Below are 12,407 nucleotides of genomic sequence, written 5' to 3' on the forward strand. Positions count from 1 at the left end.
AATCACTATATCTAGCCGAGTTTAAGTCCCAGCTCTTACTGGCCTGTTTTTGCAACTTGCCAGACCCACAATTTGTTTCCAAACTCTAACCGAGAAAAGCTTCTTCAGGTACTTTCAAAATAGAGAGTAACTGGGGAAAAAAAAAAATAAAAAAAATTATCTCTGGTTTAAAGTCTACCCATGAACAACAAGCAGTCTTCTAATTCCCTACTGGTCAGGATTCAAGAGGCTGCAACATGGAAATATAAAGCAGATGACTATGAAACAGACTTGTCTATTCACTACTCATGCCCATAATCTATATTCTTGAGCAAGCTGCCGTTCCTCCTACCTCAGAAAAGCAAGCCAGCAGAAAAAAAGGCTGCTTTGCATGAATACTTAACACAGAGAGAAGTAGGGACAGCAGTTAATGTCCACCAGCTCCTATAGAGAGGGAGCTGCAAAGTAACACTCAACATGATGATGTAGGGAACATCACCTACAGCACTGCTTGCTCTAGGGAAAGCAGTGTGTAAAGCTGACTGCTCTAGAGTGAAGCACTAATTTCCCATTGCAGTAGTATTTTCTATATCTCATCTCCTCCAGCCAGGCACCTTCCCAGGCCTGCCTAGAGCTCTCACCGAGTGGAAGTACCAGGCAGGGGACGTCCTGTGTCCACCAGGACACACCAGCAGTACCCAGTTGACTGGTGGCATTGCACTGGTTTGTAGAGTCCTCCAGGAGCACACTCGGGGATGACGATACCCTCCCGTGGGTTCTGCCGGGCCTCCTCCAGGGCGCTCTGCCTCTCCTGGTCACAGGAGTGAACTTTTTCTGGAAGACAGAAGGGAGGTTGGAGGGGGTGGAAAAAGAATCAAATCAAGATCACTTTCCTCAGGCCAGCAGGATATGGGTATCCTTCACATCAGAAACACTTTGTGTCTGTTTCCTTCTCATCAAGCATCAGTATGTCTGCATCCTCAGGGACCGATGGACTTCTGGGTTGAGAGCTTTCTCCTACATTTAGCTGTGACACAACAAGATTATGGACTATAGACATTGACTGCCAGCTGCTCAGGATGCCAGAAACAGCAGAAACTCTTCTTAATCATTTGGGTTTTGGAAATGAACTATCAGGTAAAAACAATTCACTCTCAATGCAGCCATGAGGTAAGAATTTCCCAGATTATGTTTTTGCAAGCTGAGAGATCCTAAACTGTGACTTGTATTTTCCAGTTAACAAAGGAGGCAAACACACTGCCTTGCCATTCCATCTCTTTCTCCAGACAGCAAAACACTTCTCCCCCTCAAGAGCACCTCTCCAACGTGATCCCAGGAGGAGCAGGTTATGTTTGAACACAGGCTTATCCAGTGCAGACAGCATCTGCACACACCTCAGCAGGGAACAGGATATCCCATTCAACCCCCACTGCCATCACCTCTCCAGCACTCTCCACTGTTGTCCTCACCTGGAAAACAAAGTGCACCCAACACTGCTTATACTGAGTGGCAGGTAAGGCCCTGTTCCTTAATAACCTATAACACAGGAAAGGCTATTTCCAAAGATACTGTCAAAGAGAACAGTAGTGGCATGCACCAAAGATCAGGAAGAAGCCCAGAAGTGGCTTCTGCAGCCAGCCTGGCACACAGAGCCCTAGCACTGCCCATGCACCCAGCATTCCTTTGCATGTGTGACAAGAAACTCCAGCAGGTCTGCACAGCATCACCCCAGTACAGCATGCCTGGGAACCAGAAGCGTTTTTACTGGTTTCTAATTGAATTGGTGCAGCTGTAAGAGTCTCAGAGATCCCAACAAGTCTCACTCCCCTCAACATTTCACATCACTGTCAAGGCTGGGAATGTGAAGGACACCTGAACTTTGCCACATACAAACCCATACAATAGAAACACAGAATAAAAACTTTTAAGTGTCAGTAAGTCTGACTCAAACAGAGAGAAACTTGACTGGGAAGGAGAGGAGGGCATAAAGTCAACAAAACCTGAAAGGAAACTCAAGCCTCAGCTGATATTTAAGCTGACTTCACTTTGCTGACAGATTTCACATCTGAGAAAAAAAAAGAAAAAGGAAAAAGGATTAAAAAAAAGAAAAATAAAAAAGGAAAAGAAAAAGGAAAAAAAACAAAACAAAAGACTGTTCTCAAGATGTACTAGGACAGAGAAGTTGTTGAGCCAGAAGCCTGCGGGCTCCCTAACAAACCACTTACATCAAAGGGCCCCACTTACACACAGTCTGCTGACAGCAATTCACCTCTTGGCCATCAGGTGAGACATAGCACTCAGGCAGACTGGGGAAAGCAAAAAAGCAGGGGCAAAATTCTCTATCATCATTATATTATAAGCAAAAGGAAGAAAAACTTCTGCTAGAGAGAACTACATTCCAAGAATTTTTCTATCTAAATCCCAAAAGCTTCCTGAGTGCACAAAGTCAAACCAAGATTTCTCAAGCCCTTTGAGTCTTGCAAAACTCTCAGTAAAATTACATTGAAAAAAATAAAGTGTGTTTTCTTTTTGTGTTAGAACAGAGAAATATGCCACTTCTATTGAAACCAAGAGAAAAAAATGTATTTCTTCAATGAATTCGTATCTCATTTTACATACATTTGCAGTTAGGTACATAAATTACACAGAATAAATCTACACATTTATATATTTGTGCTATGCCATAAAAAAATGGAAAAAAAATCTCTGTACATATTAATAGAAATTTGTGGGAACTGAATAGTCACATTTACTACCAGAATATGTAACTAATTGGTAGTTATTTCTGTTTGAAAGCTGTTTAAGGGCTGAGTGAAACAAATCTTGCAGACTTTGTTCAGTTGATATCAGATATATATAGTGATGCAAACTCTGCCTTTGTCACCAGCATTCAGTAGCCCATCATTAGCAATGACAGCAGTACAACTGAAACATCAGGGAGATCATACTTCACTTAATTCTAATGTATATCTAGCAGTAGCTACCATGGTAGCTCTTTCCTGCTTTACAGATTCCTACTTTGTCTCATTTACATGCTGAAGAGTCCCACATGGCACAGCTCTTCTCTGAACCCCTTCCAGATCCACCATGCCCTCCCTGAGCTGGAGGAGATCCGAACAGCAAACACATTGACTCTGACAACAGCCTTGTGGAAATTTCCTTCAGTGACATCTGTCTACAAAGCAGAAAGTATTAACTAGCACCAGTCCCCAAAGAGACTCTTTCCTCCAGGCTACCACTCTAACAGCACTTAATTCCCTTAAAAAATAAACATCCATATTAACACTTGGGTATTCAAAAGGCAGCAAAATCAGCTGGGAAATCCATTCCGTCAGCTTCACTAGTCTGGGACTTGGCATGAGCTGCATGCAATGTCACCCTGAAAGATTGTCTCATGGGTAACAAGGGACCATCAAATGCTGTCCCAGCTCCAGGACACTCGAGTCCTCCTGCTCCAGTCAAATTGCTTACTGGAAACTCTGCTGCTGTTGCCAAGGCCAGGTTAGTGGAGAATAGTGAAAGCCTATGGCAAAGCTAGAAACTTTAATGCCAGGTACGAAATTAAGCTGTCATCTTAGAAACCAGCATATATTTATTATACATGCAGGGTACTTAAAAGCCTATTCCCTGTTAATGGGAGTTGCAGGCACACAAAGAAAGGTTTTCCTTCTTTCCCTAAACTAAACATTTCTTAGAGAGAGAAAATTTAAAACAGCAAGTCGGTGGGACACAAACAGCCTTCCTAGGACAAATAATTATATTATACCCATTTATTTATTTATTTTAAAGGCACTGTCACATTCTACTGTTTTCTGCCATTTCTGCTTTGACTTGACCATCAGCAAAGACACCAAGTAACACTTGCCAACTTACTGCTGCTGGGGAGTGAAACCTCAGTAAGACAGCAAATCGAGATTACAAAAAAAAAAAATTTCAGAAAAAAAAATAGGAAATGTATATCACACAAAGAGAAGAGTCATTGGCAGAAATATCCATTTTACCTCAATTGCTCAGCTCTAAAATGCTAACTGTTCCTTACTCTTGACTACTTCTACCACTCATTAAACATATTTTTAAAGTAGTGTCTCTGAAGCCATGAGCTATGGCAGGAAAACAGGGCTTGGACATCTGCAGTTGCACATTATTAATGCAGTAATTCTCCCCTAGCAATGGCCTTCTGAGAAATACATGGTCAGATTCATAAAAAGGTCTCTCATTCCTGGTTCCTTAAGTACATATATTCAAACATATATTTAGTGCCTGCACAATAAAAATAAAAATGATAGATGAATTAAGGGACTCATCTGACTGTCTAATAAACTATATAGTTATTAAAGAGATGGGATGCTTGTTTACCCCACAAAGCTGAGAAGAGAGGGTGTCTAGTAGCATCTAGCCAAAGGTTTGTGCTTAACAGTTCCCATGCTCATCTTGCAGGGCTATGTGCAGCCACTGAGGATGGGGCAGCCTCCCCCAGCTGCTCTCCTGACACACAAAACCTCTCACTGCCACCAGAGCCAAAGCACCGAGCATCATTCACCGTGGCTGTGAAGGTGCTGTGGGGGATAATTATGATGGGATATAGGGAACATCTGCCATCCAGCCACAGCAGATTTTTTTCTGAACTTTGCTCTTCTGCATCCAAATCTTTTCTTTTTAAAAGAAGAGGGAGACTGTGGCACCAGAACCAACCACCTTGGAGAGATTCCTACACCCTTAAGAGACAGGATTCTTTCTTCCAAATCAGGCAAAAGAGAGGGTCTAACCTCCCTCTATATGCTTCTGCCCAGCCCCAATGAACCCATGTGAATAGCCTAACCCCAGAGCTACAGGCTCTACCAGGGAGGGCAGATTTCATTCTCTTTTCCTCTCTCTCCCTCATTTCCTTTGACCAGAAATTCTGTCTGGACCAGCAAAACTTTTCCCATGGAATTCCCACAAAAAGCTTCAGTTTTAATGAACAAGCATTCATCACAAGGTGGGGGGGAAAGGTCTTTTACTGAAGAATTCTTGACCAATCCCCATTGTTAGCACTGCAACAGGGACCTAATTTTAAAGTAAATAAATAAATAATAAAAAACCCCCAAACACATCTCCCCCAAATTTTTTTTTGTTCATCTCCCAACTTTCCTCTCAGTGAGGCATTAGTGCAGCACAAAACAAAGGGGAGCAGCATGGATATTTAGTGCCAAGTTCCTACTGACCTCCTGTGCCAACCCAAACATGAGAACCAAGTGTCTTTGTGCCTCAGTTTTCCTTTCAGTGAGGAAAAGTGTTTGCCTGTCTCCCAGGGGAGCTTAATTCAGACAGGGTCAATTTCTCATGTGTCTTCACACTGCTGTGGCAGAGAACAAGAGCTTTGAACTGGTTATTTTACCACAGAATGTACGTAAGCTTAAAGCTGCTTTTATGTTGTACATAAGGAAGCTCTAATGTGAACAGGAGCCAGGTCCACTCCAGGAGAACAGGTACCTCATCCCAGGACAAAAGCTGTGAGCAGAAAGCACATTCAGCACAGGTTACACCAGCAGCCAAAATCTGCATCCTTTCCTCCTTGGAGGGGAAGGAGCATTTGAAAAGCCTTAAGTATGCACATGCACAAGTGCTGGCAGGAGCAGCAAGGCAATGCAGTAAATAGGCCCTTATTGCCTGTCCCCTGAGCAGGGCTGTGGGTGGAGGGAGAGAAACAACCCCTTCTGTGTTTACTGGGAGCACAATAACAGCTGAGCAAATACGGCTCATGGGGATAGCATAAATCTCTCCACACCTCTGTTAGTCATCAGTACTGATACCCACTCCACCCTGTTCTGTCTGGGATCATGGTCCCTCCAGAGTTTTCTGGCTAACGTGAAGGTAAAAAGAAAAACAAACCTTGCAGGTGTTCCCATACTGTACCAGTTGAGCAGACTTTGCTTTACCTTGGTACTCACTCAATTTCATTTCTCAAGGCATAGGCTACAGAGGAAGCAGATGTTACTACATGTTCCAGTGCTGAACAAGTACAATGCAAAGGTTTAACAGGTGGGTTATAAATTTCAAAAATGCATTATTCCAAGTGGCTCATTAAACTTCAGCTATCCAGGAACACATGCTTCCCCTGCCATTTTCCTTCTGCTCTAAGAGATAAGGCTGCACTGCATTCCCAGTAGTGTCATATGATGAGAAGCCTATTCAAAATCTACCCTCTAGCTTGAAATAAGGAGGACTTGCTGAAGGAAGCACCTTCTCACGGATTAGAGCAAACTTAGTGAGGGACTTTCTGATGCCAAACTTACGCTCATTTTGCAGAACTTGTGGGCATTGCATCCTGCCCAGATAAAAAAACCAGTGTGCTCCACAGGGTTCCCAAGCCACACAGGAATGAAGATCCACACCTGCACATCTTGAAACCTGTCAGTCGACAGCTACCTGTCCTTGCAATTCTAACTGAAATGCCTTTCAGGCAGGCCCTGGACTCTTTGTACCATCTCACCTCACGAGCAGTCAGTCACACTGTCCTAGCCCTCCTAGAACTATAGCCAGACTAGCTGAAGGATGCCATGCTTTTTCATGGCTGTGGTACATCATCCTGGAAAAAATTGCAAATATTTCCATGCTCATATACAATGCATTAGAGCTCTGAATAAATTCTGGTTCATTAGAGAATATTTTAAGTTGTGTCATTCTTGTAACCAAGTAAGGAAAATGCAAGCTATGTACAATTACTATGAGATAGTTACCTAACACAGCAGGTTAAGAAAAAGATGCTCTCCAAGAGGTCTCAAAAGTTCTCTCTTTTGAAAGCTACCATGAGACTTGTATCAAATTAAATGGCCACTCTGGCCTATGGAACAGAGCATTCAATTTACAGACTGAGCTTCAGGAAAGAATTCTAAGTCACATTGATAAATGGTTTTAAATCAGTGTAATCACAACTTACAAGTCCAAACCATAGCAACCAGCAAGGAGAAATCCAGCACATGGGGAGGAAATTACTGGCGAGACAGAGAGACTTGGAAAAAATGGTCAGCAGCTTGGGTAGACCACAAAAAAAGTCTGCAGCTTCATGGCATTGCAAACAGCAATAAAAAAAAAAACAAAACAGGTAAATCCAGCTGTGGAATGTAATGACAGGGGCTTCACATAAGGAACAGGCACAAAGTACTAGTGATTCTTTAAATCAGCCCTGTATACAAGCACTGGGCACTGCACTTTGAGGGACAGGAGCACTGTTTGGCAAGAGAGCATGAGAGAGCAAGGGGAACAGGCAAAGGTCTACGACACTTGATCTATGAGAAAAGGCTAAAAGAATTCAATTTGTTTAGTCTAGGGATGACATTCAGTCTTCTGAGACGTAAAAGCTGTTCTACGAAAAAGAAAAAAAAAAGCCATAGATATTTTTTTTTCCTTCCCCATGGGTAGTTCAAGTAGCAGACAGCCTGCTTGGAGAAAGGAGATTAAGGTTTGATATAAAAAAAGCTCTGGTGATAAAACTGTTCACTCATTGGAAGAGGCAGTGGCATCTCTGTTGCCAGATTAGGAACAGGTTACATGTGTCAGAGCTGGTACTAATTGGACATGACCCTGAGTTAAAACAGGGAGAAAAACCCACATGAATGTCTTCAGGTCTTTTCTGCTCTCCTCACACATGTTGAGAAGCTCCAGCAGATCCTCAATGACTGAGGCAACCTCTTTGCTAACAAAGACTAAAATTCTGAAGATATTTGATCCGGTTTAAGTTTACAGATTTTGGGGTCTGATCCCTTGTCACTGCAGGACACAGAACGATTCACACAGATATGGCTCCTGTATAACAGGGAAAAAACTGGTTCTATTCTTACAACTTCAGTACTTCTAGATTCTCAGCAATGACCAGGGTTGATAGTTAGGTTACCACCTTTCCAAGCACACTGGTCGTGCGAGATGTCCATCAAAAGATGTGTATCAGAAAGAATGCATACATATCTATGTTTACAGTCACTGTCTTGGGAAAGTTCTTAGAAATTATGTAAACAAGATCGAAAATCTGAATTTTCAGGGCGGCAGATCCCCTCTAATGCGCCTGGCCTCCATATTCTTTACGACAGCTGTACCTGCGCAATACCTTCAAAATGACAACAGCTTCCATTGTCTTAGCAGAGAAAGTGTGGCATCAAAATGCAGCCTCCTCACTTCTTGACATCAGGATGTTTCCTCAGCAGTAGAAGAATCTTTCAACCTTAGACACTGCCCTTGTCATTTTGAGACAAAGCTACACAGTCTGTGTTTTTTCTTCCCTAATGCCTCTTTTCCATTTCACATAGTTTCTAAGCACTGTGAGCTTGTGGCATATCTAGCTTTGACATAAGCCATCTGTCTCTGAACACATTCATTTTCCCTATGCTCCTTTTTCACTGCACTCTTTCCGCACCAAGGAATTCTGTTCAATAAAACAAAAAACAATAGGTGTTTCTACTGGAGCCTCAGAATTATTGGGAAATTTTTTTTCACTTCCACACCTGTTTTAGTCCTTGGAACAACAAGTACAGTAATTATTGCAGAACTTGCCTACCTCTTCTAGCTAGAGTATACAAGCACACTATTTTTACAGTGTTTTTACTCTGCAATTATAGGACACCAAACAGAAAGTCTTTGAAAATTGTCACAGGCAGGTAAAAAGTGGTTCAGACTGGTCTTCCTATCTTCAACAACATTATATTTAATGCTACTTCTGGTGAGGCACAGAAGGCAAGAGAGACAGGTTTATAGTGTGATGAGCCTTTTCATTTAGTGCCAGATCAGCTTTCTCCTGTAATATTTTGCACTTTACAAGGAGGCAGAAGGAATTGCCTCTGACAGGAAGCTAGCCCTCACTTTTGGATATTTACCTAGAGTCAGCTGTCTCTACATAGAGTATCCGGGCTTTGGAAGTTCAATGACGTAACATGGGATTCAGACATAAGCCATGGGACAGAGAAACTTTGTCAGTGTCATGAGATGGACGTCCAACAGACACCCCCATGGAAGGGTAGCGTTTTCCAAAGCTGTGCAATGCAGCTCTTTTCCTTCACAACCTTATGCTGTACTAGGCAATATTCATGGCCTTCTTGGACAACTCTGTGGGCAGCAGATGCTCATTGGAATACACTGACTTGTGTTTTAAATTTAAAAAAAAACCGGTGGGGTTTTTTTCTTCACTTCTGTCTCTGCAAATCACTCACAAGCCCCACCAGGGTTTTTGGTTTCAGGAGAAGCCTACCTTGATCTAAACCTTTCCCAGAGGTTATCTAGGAGCTAGTAATGACAGTTACCTTGAAAGAGCTCCCCCTTAACTGTGGTACTTCAGAAATGTGGTGAATTTGACAGGAACATTTCAAGAGAGGCAGGAAGGTGAGTCAATATGTACAGCCTTTCTGCAGGCATCAACATACATTCAAATGGATATCTGAAGTGCAGATCCACAAATGAGCCTGTGCCAAATGTTGCTATCACAAACAGCAAGGAACACTGTGCTGCTAAGGAATTACTTCAGCAAATGTATGCAGCCCCTTCAATCTGAACCAGCTTCTGCTAAAAAGCAAAACAAACTCCACAAAGTTGACCACTCTCAGTTCTTTCCTGTACGTCCAAGTAATGCCTGGTGCTGGAGTTTATTTCCTTTCCCTTCCCCAGCAAATCCCCAGTGGTTTTAAATGTGGGGCTGTTTTCTGTTTCCCCTTTTACCCCGGCTTCTTGTATCTTTGTCTCTTCTCCTGCTGCTCCTTGTCCACTTGACTTAACTGGCAGCTGCAGAGTAGTAGTTATGACTCCACATCTAAAGTAATTTGTTTTCTTTCTTTGGGGGATAAGGAGGGGGGAGTGACTGAATTCTTTGGGAATGATTTATCTCGCAGCTCTCAGGGGGAGCTTCATTTATTTGCCTAGCTGCATATGGTTTAACACCTATGGTTGCACGCTGATTATTATACAACGTTATTTTTCCCACTTGTATACTTTGCACCTTTTCATAGAGCAGATTAACTGGTCCCCAATGGCATGTTATTTATGACTTTGTTTGCTGGCTGTCTGGGAAGGGTCCTGGTCCTAGATTCTTCCATTCCCCCTGCTTCTGCTCTCTGCTACATACTCCCTTTCTTCAGCACACACACACCTGTCACACTGAGACTGTGGGAGAATCACCTTTGGGCATCACACATATCATCCTTCTCAGAACTTCCGGAAGAGGAGACACAGGCCTCCCAAGCAGCAGCCAAGACAGGAAAGGATGCCTACACCACAGATGGAGCCAGAGGGAAGGGAGGGATAATAAAGGAATGAAGAAATATATCACATTTTGGCTTGCAACAAAGCAGGAACTCAGCAAATAAGAGCATATATATTTGTTGTGAAAATGTAATGGAATTAGTAAGTTTTAATTTCATACTCAACAGGAGCTCCTCTTGAAATTGTTTCATTTGATATCAAGCCAGAATCTAAACTAAAATTAATTCAAAACAAAACCAAAACAAATCCTCACAAAAAGAAGGGCTGGGAGGATTAATACAAAGGTCTGAAGATAAATAGTTGTATAAGATGGGACAATAGTCACAGACCTTTAGCCCAATAGTTTTGAGAGGTTAGAGGAGCACTGTGTTGGGAGGTACTGGCTCAAGATGCAGGAAAAGAACCAAGGAAGATACATTAACAGAGATCAGTTGAAAAGACAAAAGTTTTCTGACACACTGGTTCCCTCCCATGAACTCTTGTTCTTGACACCATCAATGACACTTTTTTCCTCTTCAGCTAGGGAGACATTCAAAAGCCTTTAACTAATCCCAGGTGTTACGCCCAGAGGAGACAGAAGCACAAAAATGTTTACCAAGGAGGACTGCATTAGAATGTCATCCATAGGCACCAAAATTTTCCAATTCAAATGCCATCATAGCATCTTACTCAGATGTCCCTAAAGCACATTTAGTCCTGACTACAGCCCTCATAAAAGCAACCTACTTTCCTGATAAAGTGATAGCTATCTCCTTTTCTCAGTATCCTAACACTAACCAGCCACAGGTCTTGGGGAAGAGCCTACAGTCCTGTATTAGACATTTGGACAGTAACAGAACTGGCACTGAGAGAGTCAGTTCAAACTAACACAACTGGTTTACTAAAAGTGGGAAATAGGAAAAAAGCAGCAGAAGAAGCAGAAGTCCATGGTCTCATGTCTTTAAATAACAAGGTGGAAAGTGCTGTGCACCAAGAGTAGGACAAGACACCTAAGGAATAAGGCTGACAGGATAAAGACAGGTGTGGAATTACCCCCAATAACAAAACAAGAACATTGTTTTGCTTTCCAAGAACCTCATCTGAATCTACCTGGCTCTGCAGTGTTCCACATTTCCAAGGCATGAAGAAATTTTCTACAATTCCAGATAACTGTACATTCTATACATAGGTGCAAGGTCTCCCCAGTCCAGAAAATAATAGAGGCATTCAAGCTCTTTGTGTTTACCCTCACTTCTGGAAAAGAAAGTTCTAATAATGAATTAAACTCTTGTCTAACCTTGGCTATTTTTGGGGTATCCTACTAAAACTTGGAAAGAGCATCCTTCTCAAGCTCTCTCATTATACGTTCATCTCACCTGATCAAGAACTACTCTGATTCCCAATATAGTCTCAAGCAGACTCCTTTTTAATGTACTTGATCACAGAAAGCCTCAATATGGATAAGGCAGCATACCCATGAGTACATTAACCCTTGGGGCAATTACTACCCCTGATCAATAAGAAAGGCATGCAGGAAAATACTGTCATTTCCTAATTGAGTATTATAGAGAATGTTTTTGTGGGTGTCATGGGTGTTTTCTTCTCTTTTCTTTTTTTTTTTTTTTTTTTTTTTTTCCCTGCAAGTGTGGAAAAAGACCCCTTAAGGAACACAGACAAACCAGAGAACTCAGGTTCTGATAATGACACTTGATATAGTCACATCCCACTTCACTGTGCAGATCTCTGGAGACAAACTGCACTCAAGAATCACGAGACATCCTTCAGGTGAATGGAAGGACATATACAGATGTGAAGTTTTCAAGTATTTTACCCCTTTGAAAAACCCTAAAGTTTGGGCTTCAAGTTGGCTCAGTTAAGGAAAAGAAATGTGAATACCACCATTCTTGTTTTCAAAGCTCATTCAGTTATACTCTGTCCACTAAGAGCTCCTGACAGGAGAAAGCTCTATTACTGGAATGCCATCATGAGATGCCAGCATGATGCCTGGGTGCCAGAGCTTAACAGAATAGGCCACATGGAATTGGTCCCCATTCGCCAAGCAGGATTTTGAAACAAACAGCTATGATTTTTTTCTTTTTTTTTTTTCCTAAACTAGGCACAGCACACACAAACCTGTCTTCAGCTGCTAACCTTAATATATTACTCATTCTTCCTTTCAAATAACGTCATTTTCAAAACCCCAGTGACTGAAGAATATTTACTTGAGG

General features: G+C 42.1%; 1 protein-coding gene across 9 annotated transcripts in view; it reads right to left on the reverse strand.

The window, feature by feature from the left end:
- The window catches only part of SMOC1 (SPARC related modular calcium binding 1), a 162,993-nt gene that overhangs the window by 26,682 nt on the left and 123,904 nt on the right, over positions 1 to 12,407 (reverse strand). For all 9 annotated transcript variants that reach the window (XM_033515080.1, XM_033515079.1, XM_033515081.1 and 6 more), the window contains one exon: positions 621 to 813. In XM_033515080.1, the coding sequence (XP_033370971.1) occupies positions 621 to 813 (193 nt within the window). The remainder of the gene's footprint in view (positions 1 to 620; positions 814 to 12,407) is intronic.

Source organism: Parus major, chromosome 5, assembly GCF_001522545.3.
Source record: "Parus major isolate Abel chromosome 5, Parus_major1.1, whole genome shotgun sequence".
NCBI classification, from domain to species: Eukaryota; Metazoa; Chordata; class Aves; order Passeriformes; family Paridae; genus Parus; species Parus major.